Genomic DNA, 16,974 nt, shown 5'->3' with positions numbered 1-16,974 from the left:
CATTTCGTGTTATTAGTCACGAAATTAATTTAATCTATTGATTCGTGTTCACCAACACGATTTTCACATTTTTTTCGTGTCACACAGAACGATTTTAAATGCAATGTATTTGTATTGGTAGTATGTTTCGTGCCTGCAACACGTCTTTTTGTCCGGTTGGGTCTTGGAAGACCAGAAGCTGTGTGGTTCATAAAAACATGTTCTTACTCAATATCTTACCCTAAGCCTAACCCTATCCCTTTTATTTTAAATTGTATAATGTCTGAGTTTTTTTGCCGTCAGTGAGGAAAATAAATGGGGCTCAGAGCCTCAGAATACTGAAATCTGTATTTTATGTCATTTTTTTTTCCTTCTAATTTGTTATTATTTGGTGCAGGCACGAAACATACTACCAATATAAATACATTGCTTCTAAAATCGTTCTGTGTCAGAATACTTAAATCTGTATTTTTTTAAATGTCTTTTTCCTTCTAATTTGTTATTATTTACATTGCTTTTAAAATCGTTGTGTGACACGAAAAAAATGGCGAAATCGTGTTGGTGAACACGAATCAATAGATTCATTGCGTGACTATAACACGAAATGCCGTGAGACTGTGTTGGTATATAAGACGGATCCTTTCTATCCTTTTGCAGCCCTGTTAGAGAAACACATATTTTGGGTCCTTAGCTTGAAAAAAATAAATAAGAGGAGGCGCAGCTAATGCCTGATCAGAATTCTACCGGAGATAAAGTTACATTCGGTTGTGATAAAACGCTATCACGTCAAGGATTATTTCTGAAATAGTATGGAGCTCAAATGCTTTTTCTGTGGCAGGTTTATCACAAGGTGAGTTCTTTTTTTATTTCCTGCTTTTTAAACACATGTGCTCTACACAGTACAGGTTAGCTCTGAGTGTTAGCGAGGCTTGCTAATGTAAACAAAGACGTCCAAAACACGTCAGGCATTGTTTCTGATAGCAACTTTCTGTGGGTCCGCCGACGTCACCACGGATGGACACGTCAGTTCGGATGGAAATCTGTATCCACTCGTTGTACACCCGTTTTTAAAAGATTTGGGTACGGAGGAAAAGAGAAGAGGGTTTTATTTTCTGACGCTGCGTGAGTTCCCCGACGCACCGGGGACACATATTTATGTATAAAAGGCATCACAAAGTGCATTTTGCATGATAGGTCCCCTTTAAGTGAAAGAAACACATAAAAAACATTCAAGACACATTTGTTTTATCTATATTCTCTTTAATATATCTTAAAAAATTGATATACAATCTGAGAAAGTATAGGTTGAGACAACAGATTATTTATCTTCTCCCATGGCCCAAAGATTGAGTTAGCCCAAGCAGACGCATCTCCCGATAGCATTCTGGGGAAAAAACACTGCTAACTGCCAAAGTAAAGAACATAGGCCTATGACATATCAGAGTAGTAAGGCTAAGATTAAGCACAGTTGGGCTTCCATACCCAGTAGGCAACTACCACCACAAGATTCATTTTTATATGGATTTCACAGGATGGCTTCTTATTGATAGACTGTTACATTAGCCTTCAACGTTTTAATAGACCAACACCATGATGGAAGATAACACTGAACGCCCACATTCACATTTGCTTTCAATGGTCCTGGTGTTTGTTATATTTTCAGGTCCTTTATTTGAGCCAGTATCATCTGTTTTTCTGTTTAACTTGTTCTGATAATTTGAGATGTTGAATCTAGGGCCAGAAAAACCAAAAGAAAAGAAGACCAAGAGGGGGGGAGAGCATGCTAACAACTCACATAATTTCATCACCTCATACATTAACTGCCCACTCACACACGCTCAACAAACATTATTTCAATCTTTATACACACACACACCTCCGACATAACATTTCAATCTTAAACAAGTACATTTCTGACATCCTTAGTAAAATGCACCACTGCCAGATAACATAGACTTTGCCTCATGCAGACGTGTGAACACAAAGCTGAATTGAGTGAGAACAGTGTTGATGTTCTGAGATATGACTGAAACTGGAGGCACAATGCTAGCCAGGGCCGAGCAAAACACACACTAACAAACACTCACTGGCTAACTGAGTGACGGTCTCTTTCTTTCTCTTACACAAGTTTTATGGCCAGAAATCCACAATGGCAGTGGAATAGCAGCACCTACGCAAGCTAACGAGTTAGCTAACAAGCTTTGTAGCAAGTAAGCTATTCCATGCGTAAACAGGCTAACTGGCTACAGAGTGTGTACTTTCCCTCCTCTAAACCTGTAGGCTACTACAAGGGCAACACCTTTAATTTCTCCACATTGTAGTACACATACCTGATGACAAATAATAACAAAGCCCTTCGCACCAAGTAAAAAAACACTCACTTGTGAGCTAGCTAGTTAGCTTGTAAACTCACTCGATAGCATGTTACCAGTCTGCTTGTTAGCTCGCTCCCTCTCCTCATGAACCTTTGCAGACTACAGGTCCACATTGTCAACATTGATAATGCAGTTTACATTTTTGGGGAAATAATTTGATACAGATGGACAAAGAGGACAGAATGGGTAGGCCTACTGTCATTAAATAAAGACACTCTACACATTAGCTTTGGTCTCCCAGGGCTAACTTCTGTGCAGTCAATACGTCTTAGGACAGTAATGTATTTTATTCTGTACTGCAGCATATTGACAATTATATGAAACAATAACTGTGAGGTAAAAGTGCTGACTTTAAACAAGAACTATTTCTTTAAAAAGCTGTTCACACACATGTTGGGTGAACGACATATGTCAGACTTGTGTACCAAACTAATGATATCTGGCTCTTTAGCTGCTAAATGCTTCACTTGTTTCACCACCTTTTAGTCACCAACAGTGTCTTTCTGCTGTACTGTAGGATTGTTGGAGCTTTTTTGCTGAAAACAGCCAAAAACGACACTATGGTACCAGTGACATTGAACAAAAACAGTCAAACTTTGCGCCAGATAGCAAGACAATTAGCTTAGTTTTACTATAACGCTGAGAGGAGCTGCAGGTGCAGGTGATAATTCCCTGTAGGTTCATCAACGAGCAATCCCTTTCACATTGTTTGCCACATATAACATTACAATGTGTCCAATAAACTTGGGGACTTGTGTACAAAAAGACACAATTCCTACACTGTTTATTGGGTATAAATGTAAAATTAAATCACATCAGTCCTATAAACTCATAGTCATTGTTTCATTTCTAAACCACATTTAAATACAGAGCGACAAGTCATGTCCCTCCCAGGTACATGTGAGTGTTAGTGTGTAGGTGTGAAAAAGAGAAGCAGGAGGAGGAAAAGGCAAAAAAGGACAATGAGGAGAGCAGAAGCTGAAAACAGTACAATACATTTGGCTGTGGTTCTAGTAGTCTTACTTTATCCCACTTGAGCTGAAAACACAAAAAAGAAAGCATGTATGTGAGCGTTGTGTGTGTGTGTACATGCAAGAAGAATGACAACAAAATGGGACGATGTGGTCATTCACATGCTGTCTAGTGGGTCTTTCCGACTCTAGTGTGTGTGAATAAGTGTATTAAGTACTTGGATGTATGTGTTAAGCTTTTACTACATGATGTGACACTGTGCGTATTTATATGTTTGTGAACTCTCATGCATTTTCTCTTTAGCGACACAAACATAGCAGGCACTGGAACGGAGAAACTGATATCAACAAATATTCCTTCTTTTGATTAGTCTTAAACAGCTGAACGTGACTGCCTTTATTTGTATGTGCCGGTGATACATCACATCCCTTGCCGGTCGTTGCCATGGCTCGTTTCCGACAGGCTCAGGGACACCTCAGGGAGGCGGCGTCATTCGGCGATCTTGTCACAATGAACAGACATTATGGTCATCGTAACGCTCAATCGATTAGTACAAATCAAAGCATAATTTTCTTCTGTATACAAGTCTTTACGCATCTTTTTTCATTTTATTTTTATTTTCGCTCCTGCAGGTTGGAGTTTATTGCAATCTGGTGAGCAGCAGGGCATGTTGTCGAGAGGAGGGGGAGCGGTAAGAGTCAGCTGTCGATTCACGTTGGGCGAGTTGGCCGAGGCAAGCAGAGGCAAGGTAGAGCAGTTTGGTTGGTTGGTGCAGGCTGGTGTAGGTAGCCGGTGCTTCTATCATCTGGCGTAGTGCTTGACGTAATCTTGAACCTTATTCCGAAAATCCTCCTGGATTAGAGACAAGAAACAATAAAAGCAAATGACAGTTAGATGAAAAAGCCAGATATTAAACATTTGTAAAGGAGGGGGGATTGGAAGAAAAGCAAGAATGTGATATGATCCACTATTTTAAAAGACACCTTGTCTGGCCTTTATTTTACATTCACAATTACATTTTGAAGATATGTCACCTTGTGTAGATGTCTACATCCACATTAGCCTACATCTTATTTATGATATCTGTCATTGGAGTTGACTTTCCACGGCCAAATCCCTTCTGGTCATGCGTGCCCTCTCCACCCCTTCGTATATTTCCCCCTCCTCTTTATCATGACCCTCCTGGCCTTCCTTCCATCCCTCCATATGGTACCCACCCCTCTGTCACTTAATTGACCCATCCCTCCTGGTTACATTTCTTCTGACAGCACTCTTACTTTTCCTTGGCTCTGCATAAAAATTCAAGACATCCATGTCTTCAACCCCTTTGGCGGTTGTTGGTTTAACTTGGTTTGATCTGTCTCACTGTCCACTTGACATTTCAGTTTTAATATTCTCTAATACAGCACATCAGACAGGATATATTTCAATACCGTATATTTTGTTAAAGGCTGTAGGCTTGTGTTCATTTGAACTGCAGCAGCTTTTTTCTTTGAAATGCAGTATCTGTGCCTTAATGCAAAACATTTCTAGATTTCGGATTACATGTTTGCGTAAATATATTTAAAGTGAATATTGCTTAATTCCCCAGGGCCACCACAAAGTCATTCCAGAAAACATGTACTTGGGTTTAACGCATTCACCCATGCATCTAATAGTTTACTTGCGTCCCACATCTCCATTTACTTTTCACACGAGAAGCCAAAAGCCCATGTAAAGATCCTATTTGCCGATTTCTCATCGGCTTTTAACACCATCAAGCCTAGTATTTTAGCAAATATTTTAACTGAATAATTCTCACTCGAACCTGGTCTGATCGCCTGGATCGTTGACTTCCTCAGCTGTAGAACTCAGCAGGTTAGAATAGGCATGGCACTTTCCGATATGATAACTACCTGGATAGGCTCACCACAGGGATGTGTCTTATCTTCTCTTTTATTCATTTTATACACCAACTCCTGCATTAGCACTTTTCCCAACAGGCACTTTATTAAGTATGCAGATGATACGGCCCTGGTCAGCCTCCTATTTGATGAGGAAGAGGAGCATGGGCCTGTTCTTGACTTCTTTATTAACTGGTGTGAGAAGTCAAACCTGCTTCTAAACACCTCAAAAACAAAGGAGATGGAAATAGATTTTAGAATAGCACAATCGCCCAACCCTACTCTTTTAAATAGGGAGCCTATACAATGTGTCACTGAGTACAAGTATCTTGGTGTCGTGCTTGACCACAAGCTCAAATGGGATGTATGGTCTGAGAAAGTAAATGCTAAGTCTCAACAAAGAATGTTATTTTTACGTAAATTATTGTCTTTTAATGTCGGAAACAGAATGGTTAAGATGTTTTATCATGCTTTTATTGAAAGTGTGCTCTCCTTCGGCATCATATGCTGGTTCGGCAACGCCACTGAGGCACAGAAAAAGTAAGTTAGGAGGGCCATAATATTGTCCAGTAAATTGACAGGAATCTCACTTTCTAGTATAGAAAGTTTATACAAGGACAGAGTTTTAAAAATGGCACACAATATTGTGAGTGACCTGAGGCACCCACTCGCCTCTTGTTTTGAACTGTTGCCATCCGGGCGGAGATATCGTGCCCCTCTGTTCAAAAAGAACAGATCTAGGCTGTCTTTCGTCCCACAAGCCATCAAACTCCTGAATCAATGAATCAATGATGGCTAGGAGGCACTGCCGCCGCCGCCGCCGCCCCCGCCCCCCTCGCAAATGAGGGCCGAGGCCCCTTGTCATGTCTGCCGATATCTTTTTTTTTTTATGTCTGTTCTTTTTAATCTGTGTCTATGTTGTTGTCAGTGACGTATGTTTTATCTTTTTAAATGCCTCCATTTCCCCTCGGGGACAAATAAACAAATACTATACTATACATCACTAGAACTGCACTTGAATATGTAGGGATGTAATGGTGCAAAAGAAGTCGCGGTTCAGTTCATACCCGATTAAGAAGTCATAATTCAGAACGGTGGGAAATAAATGCATAAACACACATTTCTATTTATGTATTTTAAAGAGACAGAAGTCCAAGTTTCAGACGGACAACATCTTCTTTATGGGGAGAAGAAGTAACATTTTACTGTCGATTTTGATTAACTAAATGCAACAGGGCCACAATAGGCTATACAATCAAATTAAAATAGTGATGAAAAGTTCTCATCTAAAGGCTGCTGAAAAGCAGAGGAGATAAAGATTAGCACATGTTGGTGATGCCATTGAATATGTGTGTAGCTGACCTGAAACCAGCAGACAGGACTCCCAGCTTCACCATGTATTTGCCCCTACCCATAGTTTGCCTTTCATGCAAGCAAATCTTGGGGAAACTACGCATGTGAAATTTGGTTCTGCATGTATCACTATAAAAAGGGTTTATTCTGCGTGCGGCTGCGTGCCCTGGGTCATGACCCCCATATTGTGACGGTTTGCATGAATAAATAAACCGTTACAGCCATTATATTGATTTTTTAGCTCAAATAAAAATGTGCTCCTTGTACTTTTGAGCGATATCATAGTTAGTTTCTAACATTTCTCAGCCTACAACCCCTTTACAGCTCCCCTCTCTTGGCCTGATTTCTACTTGTTGGTTCCTATTACCCATCCATCAGTGCAGGGGTCTGGGCCATTAATTGGCATGTCCTGCTGTCCAACATTAAATGTAAGTGTCCCACACTGACATCAGATTGACAGCTGATTTACGCCACAGCCCCAGTGGTATGTCACGCACGCACTGCTGGGGCTTCTGTGTGTGAGCAGGAAGCAAAGAACGTGAGGAAAACCACGAGTCAGAGGAGAGAAAATGATGCAGAGAGACAGGAAGAGGAGGCATGGTGTGTGTGTGGAAAATAGAAAGGAATGCTGAAAAGCTGCCAGCGACAAAAACGTCAGCAGTGATGACACCAGTTTGAGAATCTGTCCACAGCAGGATGATGGAGTGGCCTTATTGCTGCTGAGGGAGCTCTCCCCTTAGGCCCTATTGTAATTCCACAAGTGCAACGGAAGGTGGAAAACACTGAGTTTTGGGTGCAGGGACTGTGGTGTGTTTTAGGTGCAGTGGTAAGTGGTATGGGTAAAAAGGCAATTTTTTTTTGAAAATTGGTCCATCATTCTCTTCATGTAGAAGCTTCTAATAATCTGATTTGATTCAATAATCTGAATTGATTCACAATCAAATACTGTCAAACATATTTTATTATATAGACCTCAAAGCAACGGACAAATAGCCTAACATGGAATGCACTATGATACACCAAACTGTGTGATACAGACCAGCACATTTCCATAAATCTATTATGTTGTTTACCAGAAACAGCATTTGTGCCTTTTGTTGGTCATCACCAACCAAACATCTTATTCAGCAAAAGGCTGAAATAATAATCCGAAAAATGGTCTACTGCGTAAAATAACAACAATCTGTCCATCTGCCTGACTTAAGTTTTGCTATGTAAAATACACACTTGAAAATATGAAATATGGTCCCTCTGTCACTGTTCATCCACCTTATCTTTTGTGTACCCAGCTGTCTCTTGCAAGCTTTTGTAAATGTTTGTGGGTAAATCCACGATAAACAAAGACCTAAACAGACGTACACACAGCATAAATGAGGGAGTAGAAAGCTTGTAGTTCATTTAAACAGCGGGGTTGTCCAAACAGTGTGAAGCTTAGGCTTGCCCCAATTAGACCATATCGACATGAAGGGTACAGCAAACACACGTACAGACAGAAAAAATAATTTTTTTTTATAAAAAGGGTGTTCAACTTAAGCCCATTGAGATGTCCAAGACAGACTTGAATGAGATTAGAATTTTTCATGTGGTGACTCGAATGACGCACATTCATTCAACGCAAAAGCAAGTGACGCCTTTCACATAACGCGGTCTAGCAATAGCCAATGCAGCATTGAGATCCTTCTCCGGTCGTCACTGATGAAAAAAACAAACATCTGCGGTTGTTGTGGGCAACGGCACCCAGAACTCTACAGTTTGTCATATTTGCATAGAGACTAATGAAGCTCAGCGCAAGTTCAACCAGGAAGACCTTCTTTACTCATTCATTTACTATGCTACATTACTATTCTCTCTCCTCTCAATAAGTGATCGGGGGCGTCACTCCCCAGCTTAACCAATCACTTCGCTCTATTCTCACAAGCCTATCATAGCGCTCCGCTAATCCTTTTAAATCTGCTCTCCCCCCTCCGACAGCTGTCATTTCAGGTGAATCGACGCAACCCTCCTCCACCCCTTTTCACCTCCTGTCCCTCCGAATCCAGGGTCAAGCTAAGCCACTCCCCTTCAGACCGACCCAACTATCCATTCACCATCACCAGTGTCTAGACCCCGGGGGGGTTTCATCGGATCTGAGTTTTCCCCTCCCGAATGATACTCCTACGGGGCCTAATCGCCAAAACACCATTACATTCATTCGTGTATTCCTGGCAATAAATATGTATTCTTACATCAAAACCGTCTCTCCTGATTGAATTAGGATTAAAAGTCGCTGCTTTATTAATACGTATATCATGTTATTTTGAATGTTGACGGAGAAGCTACAATGTTAGCTAAGGCTAGCCCTTGTTGATCAGATCTCAATTCAAAAACAACAATTTCAACATTTTTGCTTGCCATCTTGTGGACAAACATGTCAATGTATCAATTAAGTATTTCGATTGCAATTAAATCATGTTCTTTTTGGGTTCATTTACCAACTGCCGACTTGTGACTTGCTAGAGACAGTGAATCTAGCCTTGTGAAATTCACTAAGCTGTGTATTTCTCTGGATGATGTTGTGAACTCAGACATGACAGTATTTGGTTTCCTGACTTACAGTATCTCGTACTTCCAAAACATGCATAAAGCAGCGAAAAAAGGTTATTTTGGCCATAGCTGAGGAAACATTGTTGGCATTTAGGTATAAACAAAGAGATATCCCTGCCGTGGGCAAATTAGTTTGAGTAGCGCAAGGTGACAAGTCCAGTGTGAACAAGCTATTAGGACTAATACATTTCTTAGTGTATGAAAAAGTAAATACTAACTAAAATAAATCTAATTGGTGTATCACACAAACATTTGAAAGACAACTGTAACAACCCTATACTGTAAATGCCGTCTCACACAAAAGATTAATTAACCTTGATTGTTTAGTTTTTTTGTTGCACCCCACTTTCTCTGTTACAGCAAAAAAACTGGCTGAGACTGCAAATTACTTTGGTGTTCATTAGTTTGAAGACTCCAAGCAAACTATGTATAGTCGATTACAAACTTTGTTTGGCTACAGCTTGCTCTTTTTTTGGCTCCGTTTCAACTATGAAAGGCAATTAACTCTCCTTTCCTGCTGCGATTTGGGCGAGTTCCTAAAATATGTAGCTTCATCAGAGGGAAAGAGATGCAAATTAAACCCTGTGGGTACAAATGGTTCTTTTAAAATCATCTAAAAGTTGAGAACTAAGCAACGGAAAGCCCCTGGATGTGTTAGGTAAACAGATTGCAGAGGGAAAAATTAAAGGGAGTGCAAAGATGTGAAGATAATAAATGGAATAGAGAAGAGAGATGCTAAGAGATACAGAGGTGTGGAGGCCATGAGACACACTGAGAAATTCTGAATTCTGTAAGTTTAGTAAAAATGTCAAAGACCCTTCACATCTGGGTCGGGTCCAGAACAGTAATTCTGCATCAGTTGCCAAAGCTTTCAGTTCCACACTGTGGAAGGAGTTTATGTTTTTGGTTTGTCTATCTGTCTGTCAGCAGGATTCAAAAATAACTGCTGGTCTAATTGTATGAGACTTGGTGGAAGCTGGCAGATGCATTAAAGGGGACCTATTATGCAAAGTCCACTTTTCCAAGTCTGTTATACATAAACATGTGTCCCCTCTGAAAGTTTCAGGAAAAGATATTTGCTCACTTTTTGTCCTGATCCATTTATATAAAAACCAGTCTGAAAATGAGCTGATCAGATTTTGGCCACTTTATGATGTCATAACGATTTGTTGTTGTCATAACGATTTGTTGGCTTGTGTAACCCCCCACCTTATCACCTGAATCTCCTCCTAGAGCACCATTGTGTTCTTTTTAACCAAATATCTCTCAGAGAGGAGTGGCTCCTTATTTTCATCTAAAGTAACAGACAGAGAATCAGCACTTTTGAAAAAGGGCTGAAACAGAGGGGATTATGGGATGCTACAATGCATGATCTGTTTGGTATTTCGAGCCAAACACTTCAGAGACATGTTTTGTATATATCTGAGACCTATAATATATTGATGAAAAACAGTATAATAGGGGACCTTTAATTGTGTTTCATCATCACTTCGGGATATGGCCTTCTTGCTATGTTCAAGATGGTGTTGGTAAGAAAATAGTTTTCTATTTGAATAACACCTTGGGTCACATAAACTTGGATAGAGATTTTATCCTGAAACTCATGAATACACCAATGTTGATGTAATTACTAAAACGAGGGAAATGGAACCATCCAAGGAGCGATGAGAATGCTTCATTAGACTTGATGGAGGTCTCAGAGTACCATTCCAGAGGAAAAACGTAATTGCTTGAGCACGTCTCAAAAATGACTTTGTTTTAACTTTCATTCAGCGCTACTGATAAAGAAGCTAAAGAGGGTGTTCCATAAAAGATTCATGGTATAATTGTTGAGATTATCGAGACCAAATGTATGAAATATATATATAACATTTTAAGAAATTCCCTCCAAGTGATTCTAAGATATCACATTCACAAGAATTGGACAGAGGGCCAATACCGATGGGGGGGCGAAGGTATTCAAAAGTTTGGTCAGTCGCCATTTATTGGATTGGGAACGGCAATTAACTTTAGTCTATTGGAGCATTTTCTTCATTTTGTTTTCATATTTACAACATTGTATTAAGTGCATTTTATTGTACTGTATACCTTTTAGTTATTTTTGCAAATATGTGTTATGAATGAGATGTTATTGATAAGTGGATGGGAAAGGGAAGTGGTTCCCAGGTGTAAAGATAAATAAAACGACCTGTGATTCACGTGGACCTGAAGATGTATGATTCCACAGGTTTTTGGGAATTCTATACTGAAATATTTTACAATTCCTCATTGTCTTTTATATGAACTTGTATTGGCTTAAAGAATACACACATTTAAGAACTAAAACATGTGTCATGTGTCATTAACTGCCACTTAAAGACCTAAACATGGCGGTGTTTTAAAGCTAAATAAAAGCTAAGCTAGTCCAAATAATGATAAAACAAAACATCTATTAAAGCACAGCCTTATGCCTTACATTTCATCTTTCATCAGCCATATAAGTATCAGTTTGACAGGAAGTGAGACAGAATCAGATAATAGAACGGCTGAGAGGCAATCACAGGAGTCTGAGAGGACAGGATCATTACTGTGACCTATCACTCTCAACAATGTAGGGATTAACTGTCTATTTCAAGATGAACACTGCCGAGGAGAGGGCTCGGGAAAGAATGGGAAGAAGCTGTTGTGACAAGGAATTAACATGTGCCTTTCCCTCCTCCCCGAATTTGCATTGCTCTCTGACTCTATTTTGCATCAACAACACCATGGCCTCAGGCGCCGTTTACACGAGGAGAAAATTGCTTGTATCTGCATAGTTTTGCGTGCGTATAGCCCTATTATTTACACGAGGCCGATAGAAACGGACCCCACAAACGATAACGGGTCCCAAGGTGGATAGATTTGCAAACGAAACGCTCTGGGGGGTCAACCGAGTCCGTGTAATCACCTCTATACGAATATTTCCTGAAAAAATAGCGATAGCCCCACCTCTCCTGCTCACTGCTGTAGCAACTATCAAAAATAGCTGTGTTAATTAAACGCACAAGGGGTTCTTGAATGAAATAATATTATAAAAGGCAAACCAGAATTGTTAACGCCCAATATAAACAAAATAAACAGAGTCAGATTTCATGCATTGATCCATTATATTGACAAAGGAGCGATCTCACCCGGTGTTTGTAGAGAATATCTCTCTTTCTGAGCGCGTCCTCTCCACGGAGACGTGCTTCTTGGTCGGTCGATGCAATATCCACAGATTCGGTTTCTTTCAGTTAACTTCCCCGTTGCATTTATCCATATATTTACATGCTGAGGAAATGACTATATCCCGCTGAATACCAGCAATCACCACACACACTTCCTCCTGTCAGTAGCTACTGCTAGTGCTACTGCTACTGACCATGCTACAGATATTAGTGCAAAATCTACAGCTCCTCTACCACAACCATCAGCAACAAGTGGACATGGAGAATTACATGAACTACATGTTGCTAAATACACCGCGGGCGTAAACAGAAGGGTAGCCATGGCAACATTGCTGCGGGGCTGCTCTGGGCTGCTCTTCTTCGCTGCTTTTGGTGTATTTTGGCGGAAGTTACAGCGCCACTTACAGTCCTGGCATATATACTACAGCGTTTCCAGCGGTCTCGTTTGAACAGACACGTTAAATGAAATGAATGCATGTGAACGGAAGACTTTTTTGAATACGCATACTGTGCAACGCAAACGTTCCCGTGTGAAAGAGGCCTCAGTCTTTCCTGGACGTTTATTTGTTTTTGTTTGTGTAGTTCTGTATGGTTTGGTATATAGGTTTACTTGGTGATAGCAATACGAGATAGGTCATTTAAAAATAATTAATATGAAAAAAACTATAAATTCCCATTTCTCACAAACCAGTTAACACACACGTCTCAAACTCAAGGCCCGGGGGACAAATCCGGCACATGGTAGATTTAATTTCGGCCCGCAGGATAATTTCGAATTACTATTAGATCTGGCCCGCCGGTATATTGCACGCACACCTTCACTCAATCCTGAGGATTTCCTCAGCTCAGAGCCTGACCCCAAACATTGATGAACTTGCACCCAAGATGAGATGCCAAGTATCTGGCTTGAACTAGCATCACAGAGCAGCACACTGAGTTTCAATGGAGGTTTCCTTCTGCACTTTTTTTCTCACGACAACAGGGCATGTTTGGTTTTTTCTTTGAGGGAAATAGTTTTTTTGAAGCTGTTGTTGGCCTGTGGAAAAATGTAATCATAAGAAATGACTCGGGGAAAAGCTGCAGATAGAGCCATAAGAAATGAATGCAACTGATTATTTAATGTTTAATGTTGTTTTTATCGGCAATAATTTAAGCTTCGTTAGTTCCAGGTTTAATATGTGCAATAAGTTCATTTCAATAAGTTCTGCAATAAACATTGAACCAGTCCGGCCCTCGACTAGTACCCATTATTTAATGTTGGCCCACTGTGTATTTGAGTTTGACACCCCTGAGTTAACATCATAAATGAGCAGCTCAATCCAACACACAACAGTTGATGGCATCAAACTCACCAAAACTCAGACGGACGGCAGCAGAAAACACTGGCTTGTCAATATAAATGTAAAAATGACTTAAATATAATATATAAGAATCCATCTGATTTGCATCGGCTCCTATAATAAATAAGAATTATGTTGATAGTTTCACGAAAAAGCTTGAAACTTATTTTTATGATCTTGCTTTTCATTAATAGATACACCTTTGTCTTTGATAGTTATTACTGGATATACATCAAGTTTCTCATACATATTATGGATTTCATATCAGTTTTTGTTACCTGAGTTGTTTTTTATTACCTGTGTTTCTTATTTGATTCTCTTGAAAAGCACTTTGAGCTACATTTTCTTGATTGATATGAAAGCTGCTCTATAAAAATGTTTCTTGGTATTATTATTATAAGACATACCAGTCTGTCCTCTCCACACAACTGTTTGCCTAATTTTGTTGACATCCACTGCCTCCCTGCCTCTTACTGTAGATGCCACACTGCCAGGACAGGCAAACTGCATAATGAGGCGCTACAGGTTACAGCGCTATTTATATGTTGACCTGGTTAGAAAATACCATAATGATCAATCATTTTGGCATTTCTTTTACATTTTTGCATTTCACCAAGGTGCATATTTCCAATAAAGGGACTCAAACATTGTGCCTTGCACACACTTTCACAGATTGTCATCACTTCTACTGTGTTGTTGCTGATACAAAACTAAGTATGGAGCTGACAGTACTGGGTAATTTCTACAATGACGTCACTGGTCACTTGATATATTTTTTAGTCAAAGTGCTCAAAACAGCCACACAAAAATGGTGGGGAAGCGCTTTTTCACAAGGCGGCCAAGATTGTAACAGAGAAGGATCAGGATGCAGTACATGGTGTGTGTTTTTGTGTGTGCTTGACATGGTTGACTATTGATTAGACAGGCTAAGCCACCTGATACCTAAGGAAGCCTAAGCGTGAGCATGTTATAGAGAGACAGAGAAAGAGCAGTGTTTCACATTGATGAGTAACAATCAATGGAGACTCTACAGAATATAAAATACAAAGGGGAATGATGGGATGCGTGAACTGTAGTAGTCACATTACAGTATACGAAAAATAATCTCTGTAACATGTTCCAGATACACTGGCAACACAATTACACTTTCCTATTAAAACACTGGGGCAAATGTGTCAGACTTTTGATCTCTTCTGCTATCTGGCAGTTCAGACTGTGGCCATTTTGTAGACATTTGATATTTTAATAATAACATTTGTTCATGCTGGGGGGAGTATAAAAGGGTAAGAGCTTTTTCACTTTTGGTTCACACCATTATTTAGATTGTCCATTTCTCCTTTGCACTAAAATGTGGTATGGTACATTTACGATATGAGATATAATAGGATTTATTTCCTGACTGTTTTGGCAAGTTTTGTTTCCATTATTTTTCCATGCCATGTCTTTTTGCCACCAATTAAAATAATCAGTACCGACTGATATACTGAATTATGATCCCTTTACTTCGTTAATATCATCGCTTGTGCTAATTTGTTGAAAAAAACCACAATTCAAATTATTAAGACATACATTTAAAAAAGAAATATGGCATGAGTACGCATTACTGGTTTTACTTACATGCAATAAACTGGGGAGCGCTGGGGTAACTTTATTGATCCCAATTTGGGAAAAATGTCCAGTCAAAAATCCCTCTTTGATATATTATTCAAATGCTTTTGTGAAAATATCTTTAAATAACTGAGTTAATTCAAGTTTTTTGCCAAATACTACATTTTACAAGATTCGATAAACATCATAATAACAGCACGATTTGGTATAAAACGTCTGTCTGAAAGTTTTATATTTCACTTTTTTTTCCTTTGCTATAATTATTATTTTTTTAAGCATTGAACCATATTTAGTGTAAACATACCACATACCAAAATCCTGCATAAAATTAAGTATGAAATTGGTACGCAGCAAATGTTTAATATCTAAGGAAACACAGACAACATAGGTTAAATGCTTCAGACTTGCTGAAGAAGAGGAAGATATTTTTGTTATGCCACAGAAAAGCTTCATTAGTATTTATATATTAAAAAAAGTATTTCCAGACGGTTTCAAACTATCACAGTGTGTTGGCATTTCCCAACTTAGTATTCATCAGCACTGTTTTCATAGAGCTTCAAACAAATACTGACATGCGGCATGTCTATGGTTTCTAATAATAAGGATATGAGATAATAATGTTACTAAAAATAGTACAAGGTATTCAGTAGCTTATATTCAGCACAAATATTCATGTAAACACAGCTTATGCTGGAGCTGCAGAAGCTTGTGAGCCGCTAAGTCTATTCCATTTTAGTGTCATCCTGAACTGTTTGATATACAGGTATCTGTGTACGTACACACACAAACCTACTCACAGCCAACATTGGTACAACACACACACACACACACACACACACACACACACACACACACACACACACACACACACACACACACACACACACACACACACACACACACACACACACATCACACACACACACAACACACACACACACACACACACACACACACACACACACACACACACACACACACACACACACACACACACACACACACACACACACACACACACACACACACACACACACACACACACACACACACACACACACACACACACACACACACACACACCCCTTCAGCCACTTTAACCAGTAAATGTATTCAGAGAGCAGCCACAGGAGGAGTTGCACTTCAAAAGCCTTAACGCACATAAACACACACATACAAGTGCGCTGACATACACACTCCCCCGGATTCACCCACTCCCTGCTGAAGTTGATTACAGCAGGCTTTGACTCAGTGGGAGTGGGTCATGGATGGATGACTTTGTGTTTTCAGTTGTTGTGATTCCAGAGAACTACAACAGCACACTGAAGCTACACCAACATTTACAGTAAAAGCAGTGTTAATTGCAATTACAACATGTGTTCCTATCATTTCTATCAATATTTTTGGGCATCACACATTTTCTAGACCTGAGGCCTGTACTACGAAGCTGGATTTTCGCTTAGCCGGCTAAATTCAGGGAAATCTTGGGCTTTCCGGTCCTACGACGCTGGTTCTCTTTTTAGCAGGCTAGATTTCCATGGTAACTTATGCTGAGCGGCAAACCTGCTCCGGAGCAGGTTAGGTGGCAGGCTAAGAGATCAACTCAGTGAAAGCACTGCCTGCTGACCAATCAGAGCTCCGTGTGCGGAGTTTAAAGCTATCAATTCATATTACAGGATAGAGGAAATACAGAAAA

General features: G+C 39.7%; 1 protein-coding gene across 1 annotated transcript in view; it reads right to left on the bottom strand.

The window, feature by feature from the left end:
• Window positions 1-3,121: 3,121 nt before the first annotated feature.
• The window catches only part of ube2f (ubiquitin-conjugating enzyme E2F (putative)), a 55,706-nt gene continuing 41,853 nt past the window's right edge, over window positions 3,122-16,974 (bottom strand). Inside the window, exon 10 of the mRNA XM_034134401.1 lies at window positions 3,122-4,178. Within this exon, the coding sequence (XP_033990292.1) occupies window positions 4,128-4,178 (51 nt within the window). The 3' untranslated portion in view covers window positions 3,122-4,127. The remainder of the gene's footprint in view (window positions 4,179-16,974) is intronic.

Source organism: Trematomus bernacchii, unplaced genomic scaffold, assembly GCF_902827165.1.
Source record: "Trematomus bernacchii unplaced genomic scaffold, fTreBer1.1, whole genome shotgun sequence".
Classification (NCBI taxonomy): Eukaryota; Metazoa; Chordata; class Actinopteri; order Perciformes; family Nototheniidae; genus Trematomus; species Trematomus bernacchii.
Note: the sequence above shows the minus strand (reverse complement) of the source record. Positions and strands in the feature narration are given on the sequence as shown.